Source organism: Phocoena phocoena, chromosome 15 (genome assembly GCF_963924675.1).
Source record: "Phocoena phocoena chromosome 15, mPhoPho1.1, whole genome shotgun sequence".
NCBI classification, from domain to species: Eukaryota; Metazoa; Chordata; class Mammalia; order Artiodactyla; family Phocoenidae; genus Phocoena; species Phocoena phocoena.
This window is the reverse complement of record NC_089233.1, coordinates 39,776,768-39,799,915: the sequence shown is the minus strand read 5'-3', so window position 1 is coordinate 39,799,915 and position 23,148 is coordinate 39,776,768. Positions and strand designations below refer to the sequence as shown.

The 23,148-nt window shown below is 45.1% G+C and overlaps 1 protein-coding gene and 1 non-coding gene across 4 annotated transcripts in view; one reads left to right on the top strand and one right to left on the bottom strand.

Moving 5' to 3' along the window:
* Positions 1 to 2,745: 2,745 nt before the first annotated feature.
* SEC23B (SEC23 homolog B, COPII coat complex component) overlaps positions 2,746 to 23,148 on the bottom strand; it is a 40,036-nt gene continuing 19,633 nt past the window's right edge. For 2 of the 3 annotated variants that reach the window (XM_065892632.1, XM_065892631.1), the window contains exons 13-20: positions 22,725 to 22,831; positions 20,765 to 20,918; positions 17,834 to 17,911; positions 15,012 to 15,173; positions 14,090 to 14,176; positions 10,947 to 11,102; positions 10,479 to 10,544; positions 2,746 to 2,959 (exon numbers count right to left, since the gene is read on the bottom strand). In XM_065892632.1, the coding sequence (XP_065748704.1) occupies positions 2,870 to 2,959; positions 10,479 to 10,544; positions 10,947 to 11,102; positions 14,090 to 14,176; positions 15,012 to 15,173; positions 17,834 to 17,911; positions 20,765 to 20,918; positions 22,725 to 22,831 (900 nt within the window). In that variant the 3' untranslated portion in view covers positions 2,746 to 2,869. The remainder of the gene's footprint in view (positions 2,960 to 10,478; positions 10,545 to 10,946; positions 11,103 to 14,089; positions 14,177 to 15,011; positions 15,174 to 17,833; positions 17,912 to 20,764; positions 20,919 to 22,724; positions 22,832 to 23,148) is intronic. The other variant, XM_065892633.1, reaches the window with a different exon arrangement.
* On the top strand, positions 7,935 to 8,007 carry TRNAE-CUC (transfer RNA glutamic acid (anticodon CUC)). Its single transcript has one exon. It is a non-coding gene; the product is annotated as a tRNA-Glu (tRNA).

The following is a 23,148-nucleotide window of genomic DNA, read 5'->3' as shown; positions in this document are numbered from 1 at the left end:
CATTGTTAAGTCATCACAGCAATGCAAATTAAAACCACGAGACACCCTTACACACCTATTAGAATGACTAAAAATTATGTTGAGAATACCAAGGGTTGTACGGACTTGGAGCAATCAGACCTCTTACTGGTGGGAACATAAAATATCACAGCCTCTTTGCGGTACTGGCAGTTTCTTAAAAATTGAAGTACCCCTACTGTATGAATCAGACATTCGGTTCCTATTCACCCAAAGGAAATGAAAACATTATGTCCACACAAACGTATGTATGTGGGTGTTCACAGAGCTTTATTCGTAAGAGCCCCCAAATGGAAACAACCCAAATGTCTATCAACTAGTGGATGAATAAAGGAAATGTGAGTCTATCACTCCATAATAAAAGGAACTACTGTACTGATCCATGCAATTGCATGGATAAATCTCAGATGGGTAATGCTAAGTGAAAGAAACCAGGCACAAAAGAAACCAGACATAAAATTCTGGAAGCAAATTCATCTATAGTGGGAGAAAGGCGACAAGTAGTTGCCTCCGACCAGGGTGTGCAGAAACGGAAGGACTAAAAGGGGCCTGAAGAAACTTTGGGGGCAGTGGAAATGTTGTGTCTTGATGATGTGATGGTGGTGCTTTCATGGGTGTGCACACCTATTGAAACTCATTGAACTGTACACTTTAAATGGGTGCAGTTTATCGTATATAAATTATACCCCAATAAGGTCGTTAAAACCAAAACAGGAAAATCAGTATTCTGTTCCAAGCTTGCTTCTCTTCTCATACTGAGCAACTTTACTCATGTTATTTACTTTATACGTTTATGACTCTCAAATATACACCACATTCTCCTGAAAGATAAATGCATACTAATCACTGCCAACCTACAGGGCATTTTCAGTTCTACCCCACAAGCTCCTGAAACTCAGAGTGGCCAGGATTGAATTTATCCCTACCCCTACTGCGCCCCAGCCCCCAAAAGGAAAGAAACCTGTCCTGACTCACCCTCTCACCTAACACCTCATCTGTCACCTGTGTCTAAAAGCTGCCTCTGTTGAGGCCTCGGCTGGATTCCAGCCTCCTTCCATCCGGGCTGCCACTCTCCTAACTGATCATTTCAGGAGTTTCCTTGCCTTCAAGATGGAGTTTATAGTTACTAGGCACACTGGCTCAGTGTCTCCCTCTCAAGATGGCTGCTCTCCAAAGAACACTAACACCCACCTCCACGTTCTTTGGAAACAGCCACCAGCACCCACAGGTGGGACCTGCATGGCTCAGGGTGCCCCTCGGCACCTTCACTCATTGTCACTGGAGAGACACCAGAGCCAGCTGGGTCTATCACATTCCTCCTGTCAATTGGAAACAGGCCCAAGGAGGAACAGTTTCAACCCTAAACTGGATACACAGGCTTATGTACTCTTCTATATGATCTACCTCAATTCAAAATTATATCCCAAATATAAGAAAAATATTCTATGGAAAAGGTACAGTAAATAAAAGCCCTAGGCATTTAAAATGTAATTGTTAAACATTTTAAGATAGGAAACCCACCCAGAATTTTGAGCAGAGGTTAAGATGGCAGTAAGTACAAATTCAAAAGATAGAGCATTGGAATCAATCCAGATGGTCCGACAGCCAATTAATAGGCGTTCCCAGCTTTACTTTTCAACATAGCACTCATTAGCTTCTTAAAAAATTATATAATTTACTTCTAATTTTTTAATGTTGGTCTTCCCTACCCAGAATATAAGCTCTGTGAGAATAGGAATTTTTGTTTTATTGGCTACATTCCCAGGCCCTAGAAGACTACTCCAAACATAGCAAATACTGAATAATTATTTGTTGAATGATTGAAAAAATGCCTCCAAAGTTTTGAGATAAAATTATTTTGGGCCTAGATTTTATACTCAGTAAAGCTGTCAGGTATGAAGGCAGAACGGGTTCTGTGAATTATCTCCTGTATGCTCTTTTTAGGAACAGTCACTTAAGGCAGCAAAATGACTTATGAGATAAAAGGAAAACTGCAACTAACCTAGGAGTCCAAACAAAAGAAATTCCTGGACGACAGCTGTCCTAGCAATTGGCCCATGTTAAAAGGGGATATAACCTCTAAACAAGGATGAACTCCACTGAGTAGAATAAGCTGTAATTTTTTTTAAATTGAGGTAACATTGGTTTATAACATTATATGTTTCATGTGTACATTATAATTCAACTTCTGTATGCACTACAGTGTGCTCACCACCATCCAGCACCATATAGTTGACCCCCTTCACCCATTTCACCCTCCCCCACCCCTTCCCCTCTGGTGACCAGCAATCTGTTCTCTGTATCTCAGGTGAGGTAGGAACAGTGCCACTCTAGACCACTCTGCCTCAATGAAGTTTCACATATTTCTTACTTTTCCTTGTCTGTTAATGTTAACAATATCCTTGACAGTAAATGAAGATTAAGTTCAGGAATTACCTCTTGGGGAATTTACTTACAACACACAGAGACCTCAGAAATCAAATTTGTATTAGCATTATTTTAACCGGTGCTTCTTCATCCAGATTTATTTCCTTTCTGATCATTATGATTTTCATGTAAGCAAGCTGCCAAAATACATTAGTTCTGATTTTATACAGACTCTAAAAGTTAGGATACAAAAAGCATATAAACATCTACCGGTACCAAAATGTTTATGACCTTATAATTTTATGGTGTAAAGAAAAGGGCACAGATAAGGAATACAAGCAAATTAAAATCTAGAGTTACATAACACTTCTTTTGATTATTTATTAAAATGCAGCAGAAAAGTAAAAGGAACGTTAAGCCTTTATAAACAACCGTGAGCACAGTGTGACAGTGTTTTCTTCCATTTCCTTCTCATGTCCTCAGCTCAGCAGGCACTGGAGACAGCCAGTTTCTTCAAATGGTCCATGAACACCTGCAGGCTAACATCATCAGTCAGGATGGGCGCTCCTGTTTCCTGAAGTTTAATGAAAAAGGTTTACTGGCAGGTCTCTTAGAAGCTGGTTGGAATTCAGGCGTTATTAAGGACCCTTCCCCTCACAAAATTAGCAAGTGCTGTCCGTCTGCCAAGAGCACTCCTGCCACCCAGCCCCGTCCTCTGCCTAGCTAATCTTTTCAACTAAAGCATAATTTCCTCACAAAACCCTTCCCTGATCCACTCATATCAGGTCATTCCTGCCACTACAGACAGTTTTGAGCATATGCCCTTCTACTTTACCCCACTGTGTAGTTCTGATGACTCATCCAGGGTCTGGCTCCCAGCAGGCATGAACTCCTGGGGGCCCACACGCCCTATCTCTCATCTTCCCCACCACCCTGATGCAACCAGCTTGATGCTCTTAAATGATCTGCTTACAACAGAAGCTTGGTAACAGCGTATTCACAATGTGTGAATCAGTATCCACTAAACAGATGGATCTCTGCACTATCAAGAAATGCTTATGATTTAATTAACGTTAAGGGGAAAAGTACTGAATAGAAACCTTGATTTCTAACAAGATTCCAATTTGTTAAAAAAATATATACATATGTACACACACAGATATACATGATATATACCTTTTATATTAACTAGAAAGAAGCCAGAAGTACTTAACTCTAGCTAGTAGCATTCTATGTAATTTAAACTTTCTTTCTAAAAATTTTTTTTTACATATACTAGTCTTCTAAAAATGAAACGGTACTACTGTTATAATCAGAAAAGTATAAGCATGATTAAAGTTTTATAAAAGGATTTCTCTGGGAAGAAAGAGTAGATGTACTTTTCCTCATTCCTTCAACTAAGCACAACTAAAACCCCTGGATGTCTTATATAAAACAAACATAAGAAGACTTTGAAAGGTGGTGAAAAGGCAGCAGATTAACTAGCGACCCTGGGATGCAGGGAACCACACAGTGGCCAGTTCCCAGGGCTTCCTTTTTGCCTCATGCATGCGCGCCAGACTTGGAGCTGAAAAAGCTGCCAACAGTTATTGAGCACGGACAAAAACTACAACAAAAAGAGCCCACTTTCTCTAGCAAAAGACCAGGGCAGCCTAGCAAGACAGAAAAGGCTGAGCGGATCGTGTAGACTTGCACCCTCACATGGCAGTACTGAGGGACCCAACAATCCCACCAGGGTGGTATCAGAAAAGACCAAGTATGGAGCCAGGGATTTCATCCCTGCTGGCCAGTAAGAAGTCTCCCTGCACCCACGGTGTCCGCAGAGACCACATAGGGAGCCTGGACTTCCACCCCACATCTGGTAGTAAGAAGATGTCCACGCCCCAACCTCTGGGGTGGTATCAGAGAAGGCTTAGTGCAGAGAAAGCACTTTCACCATCACCCACCAGTGACAAGGCCACCTCCACAGGAGAATCAATGGGAACCAGGTGGGGAGCTGGAACTCCCGTCCCCACACACAGTAACAAGAAGTCGCCCTCCACCTCACATGTCAACAGAGGCCAATGGAAAACCTGAACCCGTCTCACCTGGCAGAAATGAAACAATGTACCACCCCCTTCCCTGCCAGAGCAGTGTGACAAAAAGACAGCCAAAACAGGTTGAAATCGATCCAGAGTCTCATAACAAATACGAAAATGTCCACGTCTCAATCAAAAATCACTTGTTATGAGGCTTCCCTGGTGGCTCAGTGGTTAAAAATCCGCCTGCCAATGCAGGGGACATAGGTTCGATCCCTGGTCCAGAAGATCCCACATGCTGCAGAGCAGCTAAGCCCGTGTGCCACAACTACTGAGCCTGCGCTCTAGAGCCCATGAGCCACAACTACTGAGCCTGTGCTCTAGAGACTGCGAGCCACAACTACTGAGCCCGCGTGCCACAACTACTGAAGCCCGTGCACCTAGAGCCTGTGCTCCGCAACAAGAGAAGCCTCCGCGAGAAGCCCACGCACCGCAACGAAGAGTAGCGCCTACTCGCCACAACTAGAGAAAGCCCGCGTACAGCAACGAAGACCCAACGCAGCCAAAAATAAATAAAATACATTTATATTAAAAAAAAAATCACTTGTTATACCAAGAGTCAAGATCTCAAAATGAATGAGAAAAAAGACAGTCAACAGGTGTTAACACTGAGTTGACGACGGTGTTAGAATTACCTGACAAAGACTAAAGCAGCCACGACAAAAATGTTTCAAGGAGCAATTAGGAACACACTTGAAACAAATGAAAACATAAAGCATCAGAAAAGAAATATAAGACAAAGAAAATCCAAATGAACATCTTATAACTAAAAAATACAGCAACATATAAAAAGTTTGAATGCAACAGCAGAAAGGGAACAGAGAAAAGAGTCAATAAACTGGAAGATAAAAATAATAGAAAGTACCCAACTGAGCTGTGGAACTACAAATGAACTAACATTTGCATCACTGAGGTCCCAAAGAGAAAGGCAGGCAAGGCAGGCTGAAAAAGTATTGTAGAAATTAATGACTGAAAACTATCCAAGTTTGGCAAAAGGCATAAATATACAGAATCAAGAAGTTGGGCAAATTCCAAATAGGATAAATTCAGAGAAATTCACACAAAAACATATGGTATTTCAACATTTGAAACTAACAAAGAAAAAATTTTGAAAGGGTCCAGAGAAGGATTACATTTTATCAATATTTTTCAACTGCCTAAGAAAAAGGACTGTCACCAGAATCTTATATCCAGAGAAAATATTGTTCAGGATTGAAGAGGAAATCAAGAGATTCTCAAATGAAGGAAAACTAAGAGTCTATCACCAGAAGACTTACCCTGAAAAGAACTGCTAAAGGAAGATTTCTAAACAGAAAGGAAAAGATAAAAGAAGAAACTCTGGAGTATTAAGAAGAAATAAAGGACACAGTAAGCAAAACTACAGATAAAAATAAGAGGTTTTCCATCTTCTCTTAGATTTATAGATTATGGCTGAAGAAAAACTGTAACACTGTCTGATGCACACAGAGGAAACATTTAACACAATTATATCATAAATGGGAGAGGGTAAAGGGACATGAAGTGAGGCTGGGGTAGGTTTTCTATACTTCATTTGAACTGGTAAAAAAGATAACACCAGTAGACCATGATAAGCTAGGTACACATAATGTAACGTAATGCTCTAATATCTAGAGCAACCAAGAATAACCGCTAAAAAATGCTACAAAAAGAGATATACTAAAAAAACCACTGTGAACAAGTTAAAATGGAATTATGAGCAATGTTCAAGTAACCCACAGGAAGGAAGGAAAAAGAAAACAGAGAAATGAAAAGCACAGAAAACAAAAAAATAAAATGGCAGACTTAATAAGCCCTAACATATCAGTAACTACATTAAATATAAATGGTCCAAATAAGCAAATTTATTATGAGCTTAGCAGAGTAGATTAAAAAAATATATAATGATAGAAGCAGGTTGAAAGTTAAAGGATGGAAAGAGGTATATCATGCAAACATTAATTTTTTTGCATAATAAAAAGAATAAAAGATAAGTGTGGGCTTTATAAAGGCCAGATAAAGTAGATAGTAGTGCAAACAAAATTACCAGAGATAGTGGGGACATCATATAATGATAAAGGGGTCAATCCACCAAAAAGAAAGGGCAATCCTAAGTGTGTATGCAACAAACAACAGAGCTGAAAAATATGTGAACAAAAACCTGACAGAACGCAAAAGAGAAACAAACTCACCATTTAGAGTTGGTAACTTCAACATCCTCTCTCAAAAACAGATAGAACTATACAGATAATCAGCAGGGATATGTAAGAACTCAACACCACCAACTAACAGGACTTAATTGACATTTATAGGACAATTTATCCAACAATAGCAGAACGCCTATTCAAGTGACCATGGAACATATGCCAAGACAGACCATATCCTGGACCATAAAACAAACATCAACAAATTTTTAAAAATTGAAATAATTCAAAGTATATCCTCTAACCGCAATGGAATCAAAATAGAAATCAATTAACTGAAGACAACAAGAAAATCTGTGGAAACTAAGCAATTATTTCTAAATAATCCAAGAGTCAAAGAAGAACCCTCAAGATAAATTTTAAAAGAATATATCAAATTGAATGAAAATGAAAATACAACATAATCAAAACCTGTGGGACACAGCAAAAGCAGTACTGCAAAGGGAATTAAGAGCACTAAATGCATACACTGAAGAGAAGTCTCACGTCAATAATCTAAACTCCTATCTCAAGAACCTAGAAAATGAAGGAAATAAACCTAAAGCAAGCAGAAGGAAGAAAATAAGGATTAGAGCAGATATAAATGACATTGAAAATAGACAACAGAACAACAAAAGGAAACAATAAGTATTCAGATTGGAAAGGAAGAAATGAACTGTTCCTACTTGCAGAAGACATGACTGTCTGTAAAAAATCCCAAGGAATCTACCAAAAAACTCCCAAAAGTAATAAGTGACTCAGGAAGGTCACAGGATATTAGACAAGTATACAAAGATAACTTTACTTCTATATATAGATGGTTGCTGACTTATGATTTTTTGACTTTATGATGGTATACAAGCAGTACTGATTCAGTAGAAACCATACACATTTTGAATTGTGGTCTTTTCCTAGGCTACCAACATGCAGTATGATCCTCCCCCGTGATACCGGGTGGCTCCCAGCCACACTGATCATATGGGTCAACCACCAAGACACTCACAACCATTCTGTTTTTCACTTTCAGTACAGCATTCAATAAGTTACATGAGATATTCAACACTTCATTATAAAATACGGTTAGGTGTATTAAATGCATTTTCAAGTTATGATGGATTTATTGGGATGCAATCACATCACAAGCTGAAGAAGATCTGTACTAGCAATGAACAACTGGACGCTGAAATTAAAAGTACAGTACCATTCACAATCACTCAAAAAAAAAAAGAAAGTGAAAATACACAACACCGATGAAAGAAATAAAAATAGATTTAATAAATGTTCAGGGAATTCCCTGGTGGTCCAGTGGTTAGGACTTGGCGCTCTCACTGCCAAGGGCCCAGGTTCAATCCCTTGTCAGGGAACTAAGATCCCACAAGCTGTGCGGCATGGCCAAAAAAAAAAAAAAAAAATAGTTTATAAGAAACCTGTACAAGGGCTTCCCTGGTAGCACAGTGGTTCAGAATCCACCTGCCAATGCAGGGGACACGGGTTCAAGCCCTGGTCCAGGAAGAGCCCACATGCCACACAGCAACTAAGCCCGTGCGCCACAACTACTGAGCCTGTGCTCTAGAGCCTGTGCACCACAACTACTGGATCCGCACGTCTAGAGCCCATGCTCCACAACAAGAGAAGCCACCACAATGAGAAGCCCGCACACCACAACGAAGAGTAGCCCCCGCTCGCCACAACTAGAGAAAGCCCGCACACAGCAACAAAGACCCAACACAGCCAAAAAAAAAAGAAACTGTAAACAACCCAGCTGTCCTTCAATGGGTGAATGATTAAATAAAATGCAGTATGTCTATACCACACAATACTACTCGGCAAAAAAAAAGGAACAAATTACCTATAAATGTGACACTTAAATGAATCTCTAGATAAGTATGCTGAGGGAAAAGAGCCAATCCCAAAAGTTTACGTACCATGTGGTTTCATATATGTAACCGTTTTTTTTTTTTTTAAGTAAATTTATTTATTTATTTTTGGCTGTGTTGGGTCTTCGTTTCTGTGCGAGGGCTTTCACCAGTTGCGGTGAGCAGGGGCCGCTCTTCATCGCGGTGCGCAGGCCTCTCACTGTCGTGGCCTCTCCCATTGCGGAGCACAGGCTCCAGACGCGCAGGCTCAGTAGTTGTGGCTCACGGGCTTAGTTGCTCCGCGGCATGTGGGAATCTCCCCAGACCAGGGCTCAAACCCATGTCCCCTGCATTGGCAGGCAGATTCCCAACCACTGCGCCACCAGGGAAGCCCTATGTAACCGTTTTAGAAAAATTGAAGTATAGCTGATTTACAATGTTGTGTTAACTTCTGGTGTACAGCAAAGTGATTCAGCTATACATACATACATATATTCTTTTTCATATTCTTTTCCATTATGGATTATTACAAGATATTGAATACAGTTCCCTTTGTATGTAACACATGTTAACTTTTTAATGACAAAATTATAGAAATAGAAAACAGGAGATCAGGAGAGAAGTGAGTGTAACTATAAAAGGGCAACATGAGAGATCCTCGTGCTGGTGGAAATGCATATCTTAATGTCCTGGTTATGATACTGTATAACAGTTTTGCAAGATGTTACCACGGGGGGGTGGGGGGACTGGGCAAAGAGCAAAGGGGATCTCTCTGTATTGTTTCATACAACTGCATATAAATTTACAATTACTTCCCAAAAAATGTTATAAGAAAACAGAATGAAAGAAAAGACTCATTTGAGGGAGACATAAATGCTAGGAATAATTAGATAAAGAAGGAAATTGGGGGCTTCCCTGGTGGCGCAGTGGTTGAGAGTCCGCCTGCCGATGCAGGGGACACGGGTTCATGCCCCGGTCCGGGAAGATCCCACATGCCGTGGAGCGGCTGGGCCCGTGAGCCATGGCCGCTGAGCCTGCGCGTCCGGAGCCTGTGCTCCACAACGGGAGGCCACAACAGTGAGAGGCCCGCGTACCGCAAAAAAAAAAAGGAAGGAAATTGGAGCCTAAAAAGTGAAGAGGAGGCAGAAAGAATGGTGAGCGTGAGTCCATGTGTTTGCCTTGCACTCCCGGGGGAGACAGAAGTGTGGGGACTCTGGGCAATGCCACTGTGTCTCCGAGGGAAGCACGTGGAGGCCACAGTTCAGTGTTCTGTCCTCTGGCCTGAACCTGTCAGACTCTGCTGTGTACTGCAGAAGGGGATCCACACAGGGCATGTCCCCACCCCCAACCTATACAGAAATCCCTAGTCGCCCCTTATCCAGGGTGGGCAGCTTCCAAGACGCCAGTGGCTGCCTCAAACCACAGGTAGAACAGAACCCTGAACGTACTAAGGTTTTCCTGTACAGGTGCTAATTAACATTGGCATATACAGTGTGGAAACACTGGACAAAGATAACGCACTCCCCAGGTAGGAGGGAGCGGGAAGGTGTGAGATTTCACCAGGCTACTCAGAATGGTGTGTAATTCAAAACTAATGCATTATTTCTGGAATTTTCTGACCACAGCTGACCTCAGATAACTGAAACCTTGTAAAGCAAAAATATGGATAATGAGGATTACTGTATTATTCAAAGTTTTCTTCCCAGCAAAATACCCAAGTTACTCTGTCTCTGGGCCAAAAGGGATTCAATTCAATAGATGTGTAGATTTATTTATTTATCTTTTCTTTTTCTTTTGGCCACACCTTGCAGCTTGCAGGATCTTAGTTCCCCAACCAGGGATCGAACCCGGGCCCTGGCAGTGAAAGCGCCGAGTCCTAACCACTGGACCACCAAGGAATTACCCAATTTGTAGAATTTAAAAACAAGTTTTTAAAAAAGCAGCCTGGCCTCCTCCTCAAATACCTGACAATTACTCACCTGTCCCCAAGCATACAGGTTATTGTGTGTCTGAGATGGATTCACTTTGGACAAAAGGAAGCGAGCCTTTAAAAAAAAAACGAGAGAGAGATTTAGATTTAAAGATTAAAAGTGGCATTAATAATAGTGTAATAGAAAAAAAAGATTTTACATTTTTTGTTAAAGATTTTACATTTTTTTGTTAAATTAGAAACTTTTTACCACATAGGAACCCATTTCTTTAGTTTAAGCCCAAAGTTTCTCCGTTTATTAGGGTTCCTGAAACATGAAGTGTATTTCATTCTGGCAATCCACTACCTTACACCAACATATTCTGACCACTCATTTAAAAAGAAGTCATATTTGGAAGCTGACCTGTATGTCAGTTTATGTCACCATATAAGATACGAACCAGGCAGTTTGGATTTATAGCCATGAGAATGCATAATAAAGCCAACAGAGCATCAGGGCCGGGCTGGGCTCGCTCACCTGGCTGCCTCCGTGCTCCGTGTTGATGTACCGTGGCATGGGGAAGCGCGCGTGCAGGATCTCCTGAGCATCGTCCAGGGGTGCCTGCAGAAGGTGCTTGAAGTTTTCGTACTCAGGCATGTCCTGGTAGCCTGCTTTCTGCCACTGGGCTATGGTCTACACCAAAACAAAGAAATAAAAACTACCGTGGAGGTGCTGTGATGACAACCTTCTCTGACGCCCCTGACATTCTAACGTCCCACCCAGAACTTGTTTCCAGTGACGAAGTCTTCTGTCGAGAGAGATGAGTGTCCGAGGGGAGCCATGTGGAGCTGTCCAGGAGCATGAGTAAGCCGAGCACTGCGTCCACGACACTGCCACCTACACAGTCCCGCCAGAAATGTCAGTGCCCACCACACCTCCCCTCCCCTTTCTAACTGTACTGACAAACACCCCGGATCGGGTGCCCCAAGGAGCCCTGGGCTCCCCTGCTTTCCACCTCCCCCGCTATCACTCGGTCTAGCCCTCACATCCTCACCACCCCTGGTAGGGAACGGGGTTTGCCGGCTTCCTATACAGAGCCCACTGTCCTTTCTTTTTCCTGGTGGTACACATCTCACGCCCTCCTCCAGTGCACGGCAGTCCCACGGGCGGGTGGGACCGACTACACCCCAACCCCTGCTCCCCTGGGCCCCGAGCCTCTTGGTGGTGGAGATAAACTGTAAGAATCAAAGCATGTGTGTTAATTAGGCAACAAGCAGAAGGCAATACACCAAAGTGTGGAAAGGAAAGACTGTCTCCCCAACTAAACATGGTGTCTCAATCCTTCTTTCATTCCCGTCAGCAACTGTGTTAGGAAACACACCTTAATCACGCCGGAAATGAAGAAATACTCACTGACTGATTAATATATCTTTATAACTAAATGGAAGTGCTTTCACATGTTATTTGGGGGATACTAAAAAAGAAAGCAATGGAGAAAGAAAATGGAGTAAGAAGACCTAAGAAGTGAGGAATGTGTTCTGGAAACAGAACTGCTGTCAGGAGACCAGCCTGCTCTCACCTCCGCTGCAGCGCCAGCGCCGTTTCCCAGGTCTTAATTTCTGACTGGCTGGCGACATGGAGGGAATGCCCATCGGCTTGCTTGGGACCAAGAGTTCATAAGAACCCCCACAATCAGAAGGCTTAGGACTTTTAAAGGGCGAGAGCGAGGTCATCTGCCTTCATCTTTAGAACCTATCCCTTGCACACAGAAGGTGCTCAATCAACGTGTAAAGGAACAGGATAGCGGCTGTAGTCAGAGATGTCTATAAGGGATGAGCTGAAGACACAGGAAGCTCCTGAAGGCATCAGTGGAAACAGCAGCTGGTCGGTCACCCAGCCTTAAGTCTAGGACCACTACCGATGACCTGGCACCTGTGGCCAAGGGGCTAGCAAAGTGGCTGTTAATACGCTGAAAACAGTTTAAAGTTATAAAATGCCTGTTAGTATTAGAAAAACCATTTCTTTCTAGGGCATTAAAGAATGCTGAAACACAATTTACATCTTTTCAGGACATTTGAAATCACTTCTAATGTACAGACACCAGGAAGTCAAGTCAGTTGCCCAAGCAATGTACTAAAGGTAAAAAATGTACAATAGACAAAAAAGAGAATATATCCATGAATATAACACTCAGTTAAAGGATTTTCTCCTGAGGAGCCATTCCTTTCCTTAGGGCATGAACGTCTTTGAGAAAGAAATGCATGCTGCCCTGAACACCATCCACAGCCATCCTAGGGATCCAGAGACCTGGCATAAGGTTCACTGGGCCACATTATCTCAGAGAAAAAACTCTAGTCACAAACTTAGCAGTATTTACTAGCGACTCTAACATAACTCTGAAAGGACAGTGTGAATATAAAAAGTTTACTGACGAAAAGTAAACTGATCTTGCCTGACAACTCAGAAAGCAATAAAGCATAGTGATTTAAAAGGACCACCTGAAAAACAGTATGGAGGTTTCTCAAAAAACTAAAAACAGAACTACCATATGACCCAGCAATTCTACTCTCCTGGGTATATATCCGTAAAAAACAAAAACACTAATTCGAAAAGACACATGCACCCCAATTTTCATAGCGGCATTATTTATAATTGCCAAGATATGGAAGCAACCTAAGTGTCCATCAACAGATGAATGGATAAAGAAAATATGGTAGATATATAAATGGAATACTACTCAGCCATAAAAAAGAATGAAAATTTGCCATCTGCAACAACATGGATGGACCTAGAGGGTATTCTGCTAAGTGAAATAAGTCAGACAAAGACAAATACTGTATGATATCACTTACAAGTGGAATCTGAAAAATGTAACTAGTGATGTAACAAAAAACAAGCAGACTCACAGGTATAGAGAACAAACGAGTGGTCTGTGGAGTGGGGGGCAGTGTATATACAGGTGGGGGAGTGGGAGGTACAAACTACTGGCTCAAGGATGTGTTGTACAACATGAGAAAAGTAACCTTTAAAAAGTGTATAGGGCTTCCCTAGTGGCGCAGTGGTTGAGAGTCAGCCTGCCGATGCAGGGGACACGGGCTTGTGCCCCAGTCCAGGAAGATCCCACATGCCGCAGAGCGGCTGGGCCCATGAGCCATGGCCGCTGAGCCTGCGTGTCCGGAGCCTGTGCTCCGCAGCAGGAGAGGCCACAACAGTGAGAGGCCCGCGTACCGCAAAAAAACCCAAAAAAACCCCCCCCCCAAAAAAACAAAAGCAAAACAAACAAAAAAAAAAACAGTGTATAAAAAATTAGGGAATTCCCTGGTGGTTAGGACTCCACGCTTTCACTGCCGAGGGCACAGGTTCAATCCCTGATCGGGGAATTAAGATCTCACAAGCCTTGCAGCATGGCCAAAAAAAAAAAAAAAAAAGCTGCATAAAAATTAAAAAAAATAAAAGGACAACCTGAAGTTTACATATAGCAAGTAATATTAAAATTACTAAATATACAAATACCACCCTTTTTCCGGGTCCTGAAAAGGAATGTTATTCACTAGCATAAAAGCCACTATACTCATTATAATAAACTGTGGGTTTTCTAAGCTCAAATTCTTTTTTCAAATGTCATAAAATTAGTAAATTAGTAAAATATGATAGGAAGAAAGAAATTAACTTCATCTTACCTCACCAAGATAAATGACAATTTGGAAGAATGTGTCCATCAGCAAAATTCTGTCAGCTAGAATGCTGCTACTGTCCAGGAGCACAGGCTGAAGCAAAAGGGAGAGATGGCATGGGTCTTCCCTCGGTGTCCACACGGCCACCCGCCAACCCCACACCCAGCAGGGAGGGTCTCATCTTCGTGCCAAATTCCCACATTCTGCTCCCTGACTAGGCAGTTCTAGATTTCAACTTTGTAGAAAACACAGGCTCCAAATAATCTCTCATCAACGGGGAAGTGAGATGAATATTATCATCTTTTGCTCTAGGAACCAGAAATAATTCCAAATTTTCTCAGTTTTGTGCTAGAAATATATTCTATCAGAGACACATTTCTCTAAAATCTACTGCTGTAGATGACAGAGAACTCCAATGCCTACATGAAAAAGAACATCCTTTAATACAAATTTTAAAGTTTCCTACAAAATACATTTGACTATGACTTTTATTTCAATAAGAAAAGTAACTTAAACTTACATTCATTAAGCAAAATTTGAAAATTTCTACTCAAGAACAACAAATATTGAAATTTTGGTTTATTTCCTTATAGTTTTTAATTCTTGCAGGCTTTTAAAGTCATAATTTAGAAAAGTTTCTACTTTTTTATTTAACATAAGGATTTATTTTATTATGCTACATAAACTTTGTGAATATTTCTTAGACTACTTAATTTTCCTGCTATTGAACATTTAAATTGTTTTCTAATTATACACATCCTATGACTTTTTCCTATGCACATTTTTTTAATACTCAGAAATAATGTTAAATTACTATAAAGACTCAAAGTTTTCTTTTTTACAGTTTGGCTCTAAGAGTAAACGTGCTAGAAAACAGTCTGTATTAGGTGATTCCAACTGTGGGAGAAGCACTCACAGCGGCCCTTACCTCTGGCGGCCCGTGGAAGGAATAGGAGTAGAGGATGGGCTGGATCATGATGAGGGACTGGGTTAGGTCCTGTCGGGCAAAGTGGTGTCGATAATACGACGACTCATCAGGGCTGTTGTTGAAGACTTGAAGAAACGGAGACCTCCTCAGATGGAACATGAACTGCATTTACAGAGAAAAAGACAAATGCACACAGCTGTCACCTTCCTAGACACCCAGAGAGCAGACCTGCCCCCGCCCTGGAAACAGGAGAACCCAGCCCTTAGGAACAAGGCCTCTGGGTTCAATGAACCAGAGTGGAATGGCAGCCCCGGGGGCCAGGGAGGAGGGAGGGGAGAGCTGCTGTTTAATGGTACAGAGTTCAGGTTCGTGAGATGAGAAAGTTCTCGAGATTCCATGCTCAACAATCAGACATACGTAACACTACACCACACCGCACACTTAAACGGTTAAGGTGGTCAATTTTATGTTATGGGGTTTTCACTACAATTAGAAATAAACATAATTTTTAGAAAAAGAGGGGGCCCTCTGGGCATGTCAAAGCTTCTGCATGAAAGAGGCAAGGCAAAGCACTGCTTTCTGGAGTCACCGGGCCAGGTCGCAGAGCAGTTTCCGCTCTGAAGAGGTCACAGTCCTGTGGGGAAAAGGCGCACTAAGGGCCCCAGCACAGGAAAGTCCTGGTATGATGGGGTAGGGATGGAGGTGCAGCAGGAGTGTCCCCAAAGCCACTGGGGCCTAAAAGACGTGCGAGAAGAAGCCAGAGGCAGCGGAGGGACGCCAGGCACAGTGACAGCACAGGAGAGGCCAGAGTGCTGAGACAGAGGCAGAGCGCTCTGAGTGAGGAGCTCAAGGGAGAAAAGGCCAGGAGTCGCCACTGCAGACAGAGATGCATTCCTTCCAGCCCCCAAGGAGCAGGGGCGGGAGAGCAGCTGTTAGCTCACGCTAAAGAGCTGCCAGAAGATGAAAATGACCTGCCTTGAGAAGTACAAAGCTTCCTGAGAGGGACTTCCCTGGTGGCACAGTGGTTAAGAATCCGCCTGCCAATGCAGGGGACACAGGTTGATCCCTGGTCCAGGAAGATCCCACATGCTACAGAGCAACTAAGCCCGTGCTCCACAACTACTGAGCCCGCGCGCCTAGAGCCTGTGCTCCACAACAAGAGAAGCCACTGCAATGAGAAGCCCGCGCACCCCAACGAAGAGTAACCCCCACTCGCCGCAACTAGAGAAAGCCCGTGTGCAGCTTTGAAGACCCAACGCAGACAAAAATAAAACAAACAAAGCTTCCTGAGAAGCTTTTAAATATAATGAATTGTAGGTTCCTAAATTATGACCCAGGCTGATACTCGGCACATCCTACGTACAGGGCACAGAGCGCTGGACAAGAATGATCGAATCCCCTTGATAAGCCACGAGGAAAGCTCTCTTACCATCCCTAGTTCACAGGCAAGGAGACCGAGGGGCAGGCAACTTGCCCAACACCCCTCGCCACTGAGCGGTAGGGCTGGCCTCTGCTCCAGGCTGCCTGGCTCTGGACCTCTATGCTACACGCTTCAACAGAAAGAATCTAAGAAATCATCTAAATTTGGTGGTTTTCAAACTGCCCTCCGAGCCTTAGCGGATCCTCGGGGCCCAGGGGTGCGGGTCACCACGTCTGTCTGCTCTCTGTGCTGGCTGTTGAGAGGCTCCTCTTGAAGAAAAGAGTCCCCGGCTTTAGAAAGACTGCATGCCACTTCCCAGACCAACTCCACCCTTCTGAAGAGCCTCGGGACCTCATCCAAGACCGGCAGCAACACAGCCAGCACTGGAACCCGGTTCAGCCCTGACCCTGGCCGGGCCCGGCCTCTTTCCACGGCACCGTCCAGCCTCAACTGCTTGGGTACAGGACAGACAGGCACACGGCGGGGACTGCAGAGCCTTACTCTGGGCTGAGCGTCCAGTGGGGAGACCTCTGAAGCCCCCCTCCTTCAGCCCTGAGTCCAAGCTGCACAAGTTCATGACTGAGGCCTGCGTCCACTTGCCAAATCGAGTATTCAAAAAGGTAATACCCGATGGAGTATCAAAGTCCTAACAAGTTCACTTAAGCTTGAGAGTTTGCTTCTTCCTACTTATTCCTCATTAAGGCATCCTTGAGGGAGGAGGGGAAAAAGGTTGAGTCTGCCTCCAGTTCTGGGGAAGCTGCATCTGTGAGGGCCCCGACCCGCACACCCCGGGCCCAGCTGCGGAGCTGGCTCCTTGGCCGCCAAGCCAAACGGCTGCCTGGCCCGCGGCAGACCCAGGGTCAGCCAGCCTCGCCCCTGAAGCGGAGCTGAGCCCCAGCTGCCACACTTACAGACGAGGGTAGAGGCTCAGAAAAGGCAGCACCCAGACCCCCGGTTGTGGTGTCTCGCTCCACCACCCCCTCCCGGCTCTGAATGGTTCCACACACCTGGTCCCCGCCATGCCCGGGTCTTCACAGTCACGACGCAGCACAGCCACTACAGACATGTCAACAATGTCCACCATGGTAACTGTGGTCTCATTTTGCTGCGTTCATGTTCACGTGTGACCGTCCACCCAGGAACTTCTACAAATCAGAGGTCGTGTTGTGGCCTCACAGCAACAATCCTGTTTTGCCTTCTCCCCAAAGTCTGTGCACCTGCTCTCTGCGTGTCACCCGTGTCTTCCGTGGGGCTCAGGCACTGTCTGGCCTTGAACTGAACGACCTCATCACCTCCAAATGGAGTCTCAAAACACACAGAGTCCTGACTTGACCCCGAGAGCAGCGAGTTTTATATCTATCACTTTCTTCTTTAGTTATTTTAAAAAACATATATTACTTACCTGAGGATATAGAGAGAAGGAATCTGATAACCTAAAAGATGCGGGGTCTTCTTTGGTATATTGTCCAAACTTCTGACACTATTGAGAGAAAATAGAAAAAAACAACAACAACACACAGAAAACCTAAGTGAGTGTCACCTGAGAACTCCCTGGAGTAGGAGGGCCATGCCCCACTCTCAGCTCCGCCCCTGCCTGCCAGAGTTCCAGCCCAGCCCCCCGCAACACCCAGGGGATGTTAAATGCAGATCTGGGGGCAGGGGTGCTGAAGGCCCCACGTTCTAAGCAGCTTCCAGGCGATGCCGGCCGAGGCTGCTCCAACAGCGAGGGGCTTGAGAAGCCTTCTCAGGCGCCTCTTCCATAAGAAAATCCTCCAGGACTCTGACATCCTAGCAGTTACAGACAGGCCTAATGTTCTATTATTCTACAACTCCATTTTCTTCTCCTCTCACAGGCAAATCTCTGAACATTTTCTCTTCCTGCCTTTATTTCCTCTTCATGTCATACTTCATTTCACCAGGGAGGCAGATGCCCACCATCTAAAGAGAGCTCATCTCTGGGAGTGACCCTCTTCCGACCGCATCCTTGCACAGACCTCACCTTCCTCAACTCCCTGCCACCGTGAGCCATGTGACTCCCCAAACCTCCTGACCCCTCTCCTTCAGCCGCTGCAGCAGTGCCTTCCTACATCCTGTCACCTCTGACTGATTTTCTTTGCCTCATCCGACAGCCCGTCTCCCTACCTCCTCCTGACGACGGTGGGCTCCTCTGAGGTTAGTTCCTGGCCCTCTGCTCCCATCCTTCTTGCCTTGGCTACACATGACATGACGGCCAGGCCAGAGTCACCCAAATCCCTCCCCCACATGCAGTGCTGACCTCCGACCCGAGCTCCTGTCAGGACCTATCCTAACTACAGGGTGGCTTTCCTTGGACATGCAAGTTCACATTCAAAATAAATTAAACTAGTACATTAGAAAAGGGGATTCCCCTCCCTCCCCCCTCACAGCTGCTCTCCTTTCCTGTTTCCCACTGCTCCATCATTCTTGCAGTTGCCCACACTTAAAACTTGAGTTAGCGTTGATGTTTTTCTTTTTTTTTTTTTTCCGGTACGCGGGCCTCTCACTGTTGTGGCCTCTCCCGTTGCGGAACACAGGCTCCGGACGCACAGGCTCAGCGGCCATGGCTCACGGGCCCAGCCGCTCCGCAGCATGTGGGATCTCCCCGGACCGGGGGACGAACCCGTGTCCCCTGCATCGGCAGGCGGACTCTCAACCACTGCGCCACCAGGGAAGCCCCATGTTTTTCATTTTTGATTCCATGTATAGTTCGACCAAGTTTGGTCAATTCTTCTCTCGGCATACAGCCTGATTCCAAAGCTTCTCTCCCCTCCAACTGTACCACCGCCACCTTGGTCTCAGCTCCCTGGAGCCGGCGAAATCCTCCGCTGGCCTCCGTAACAGCAGCCCTTTTGCCCTCCGATTTACCTTATACAGGGGTGGTGAATGCAGTGTGAACACAGCATCATGCCGCTCTCACGCCCCCGCCTAAGAACCACACTTAACCCTTCCCCTCTAACACCCAGGCAGAGACTTCACTTTACAGTCAAGGCACTGCTCAAGCGACCTGCACCTGCACTGCTGCTCCCCCACCGTAGTCGCTGGTCACCCGTGACAGCGGCCTCTCCAGGGTCCCCAGCATGAACTGAATGCCCAGCTACACCCCACAGGCTTGTGGGTGCTGGGCCCTCCACTTGGCAAGCCTTGCCTTCTACTCTCTTTAAAAAGACTTGACTCAAGGCTCACTTCCCACCAGAAGCCTTCGCCAACCACTTGGACTCTTTGCTCAATTTCAAATTACGTTCGCAATGCTGACATTCCCTGAAAAAATGATTCTGTGGGACAGCAAGGGCACACACAGGGCTAAACAAAGTTAAATAAGTTTTGTTAGTGTGCTTTTCAGGACCTTTGATCACTAACACGTGCTGTGAATTTACAAACAGTAAGATCATAAGGTATCTCAATTATTGATTTATTGCTTCGTGTCTCCAAACTTACCCTTTTCGCCGGCTGTGAGATGGATCTGGGGCCCTTAAATATTTTTCCCCAGCCAGGGCACTACGTTAGGCTTGGTCAACAGATGGTTGCAGCGTCTTCACGCAGCACTGGCGCCTGCAGCCCCCCAGCCCCGTTCGCCCCTGCTGAGACGTCTCCTGGTGAACCGTTTTCTCGGTGCCACAGAGGGTGAATTTCTACTAAGTTCCTCCAGCAGGCACCACGGCAACATCTCTGCTCTAAGAGACCCAACAAGCCATGGCCCTGCCCCACCTGGGGCTCCGTCAGCCCTGGGAGGATGCGGGTCTTGTTGGGGTGCTCTACCTCAGCCTGGAAGTAGCACCCCTCAGATCTACTATCCTGTATCCTTCAGACTTCTCTTTACCTCTTACTAGCCAATCCCTCATTATTCTAATCCCCTGTTGTGACACTAATTCTTTATATAACACTCCCCCCCGTTTAAACTACCGCGTGGCTTCTCTCTCCTGATTAGACCCAGAATGACACATCAGGCATCTCCTCACACTCACTGGGCCATGGACCCCTACTTCCCCCCAAACCCTCCAAGATCTAGAGGGAAAACAGAGAACCACAGGATACACAGAGACTCATCTAAGTCAACCCTCAACACACTCAGATTTGTACCATTACCTAAATGGCCTGTGTGTGGTGTTTCTTCCCAACTGTAACATGAGCCCTTGGGGGAGATGCATATTTAACACTTCGTTTACAACATTCTCAGAACGTCTGGTGTTTGGCATGAGGTAAGCCACTAATAAAATTCTTATTTACTGGCTGTATAAAATAATAGGCTTAAACAACAGTTTTCTCAAAAGTAGACCAGAGACCAAGACTGAACGTAGTGCCACTGTCCCCAGCTCACCAGTCGGATGAGCTGTCGGTCCAGCCACCGGAGCACATCTGGCCCCTCCTCCGACTCCGCTCGGAACACTCCCAGCCGCGCCATCAGGACCGCTGCAGCCTCCTGGTCAAACGCTGCTTCGATGTGTTTGAGCTGACTCTGTGCATCTGCCCAACTGACCATTCCAGAGTGAGTGCTGTGCTTGCGTGCGGGAGAGGCCTGGGAGCCGGCTCTCCAGTAAGACACAGACGTGGGTACAGGACACAGGGGTGTGTGCGTGTGTGTGTGTGTGTGTGTGTCTGACCATTCCAGAGTGAGTGCTGTGCTTGCGTGTGGGAGAGGCCTGGGAGCCGGCTCTCCAGTAAGACACAGACGTGGGTACAGGACACAGGGGTGTGTGCGTGTGTGTCTGACCATTCCAGAGTGAGTGCTGTGCTTGCGTGCGGGAGAGGCCTGGGAGCCGGCTCTCCAGTAAGACACAGACGTGGGTACAGGACACAGGGGTGTGTGTGTGTGTGTGTGTGTGTGTGTCTGACCATTCCAGAGTGAGTGCTGTGCTTGCACGCGGGAGAGGCCTGGGAGCCGGCTCTCCAGTAAGACACAGACGTGGGTACAGGACACAGGGGTGTGTGTGTGTGTGTGTGTGTGTGTGTGTGTGTGTGTGCGTGTGTGTGTGTGTGTGTCTGACCATTCCAGAGTGAGTGCTGTGCTTGCGTGTGGGAGAGGCCTGGGAGCCGGCTCTCCAGTAAGACACAGACGTGGGTACAGGACACAGGGGTGTGTGTGTGTGTGTGTGTGTGTGTGTGTGTGTGTGTGTGTGTGTCTGACCATTCCAGAGTGAGTGCTGTGCTTGCGTGTGGGAGAGGCCTGGGAGCCGGCTCTCCAGTAAGACACAGACGTGGGTACAGGACACGGGGGTGTGTGTGTGTGTGTGTGTGCGTGTGCGTGTGTGTGTGTGCGCGCGCACATAATCTGTTCCTGTATTTTTACTTACACACACACACACTCACACTCACACACTGGAATATTACTCAGCCATGAAAAAGAATGCAATTCTGCCGTTTGCAACAACATGAATGGACCTGGAGGATATTATGCTTAGTGAAATAAGTCAGAAAGAGAAAGACAAGTACTAAATACTCTGTGTTACCACTTATATGTGGAATCTAAAAAATGAAACAAACGAATATAACAAAACAGAAACAGACTCACAAATATAGAGAACAAATTAGTGGTTACCAGTGGGGAGAGGGAAGGGGAGAGGGGCGTAAGAGGTAAAAACTACTATGTATAAAATAAATAAGTTAAAAGAATATACTGTACAGCATAGAGAATATAGCCAACATTTTGTAATAACTTTAAATGGAGTATAAACTATAAAAGTTTCAAACCACTATATGATACACCTAAAACTAATATAATATTGTAAATCAACTATACTTCCAAAAAACTTTTTTTTCAAAATAAAATAAAATAAAATAAAATGAATGAGGTAGAGGCTTTTATGCACTGACATGGAAGGTGTCCTTGACACATTCTTGCGAAAATCTTATGAATATCTTCACATAAGCCATCATGTATATAATATACACACGTGGTCTATAACTGCACAGAAATGGGATTGTGAAGTTACATGTCACATGTCAGTACAGTGATAGCATTTTACCTCTGGGGAGAGCGGGAGAAACCCATTCTTTACATACTCGTGTGCTGCCTGAATCTTTTATAAAGAGGGTATATTTATGGGTCACTTATTTCATAAATAATGAAAAATGACTTTTAATGAACTTATTCCTACTGAAAGGAGAGTCTTCTAAGCCGGCAGTGCCTCCTCCTCGTCCTGCTCTGATCAAATGAGCCAGTGAGGGCTGGTGAGAACCATTCACTCGGCGGAATCACAGAGATAAACTACTAGATGTTAGATTCTCTCTCCATAGCAAAAAGCCAGAGGTTCAGCGGAGAGGAAGCCGGGGCCACTCACTTGCGGGCGATGGTAGTCACGCGGATGCGCCGCTGGGTGCTGGAGTGCTGGTAGTGCGTGACGAACTGGATGGCGCCGCGGCCCCCCTGCGGGATCGGGGCGTTGTGCTGCAGGATGAGAGGCCAGCACCCATTACTGTCACCACATGACCCCACACAAGCGGTCACAGAGCCTGTGCACTCGTCCTAAGACGATTGACAGGGCAGCGACGGCAAGGTTCTTGATGCGTTCTGAATGGTCCACTTAAATTCGGGGCATTTCACTGTTTGCAACTTTTACCTCAAAAAAGAGAACCATATGGAAATAAATACTGAACGTGAGTTGATATACACGTTGAAGGGTTTAGGGATGAAAGACACTGGTGACTGCAATTTGCTTCGAAATGCATCCAAACACAATGAATTGGGGAATGGCTAGATGTGTA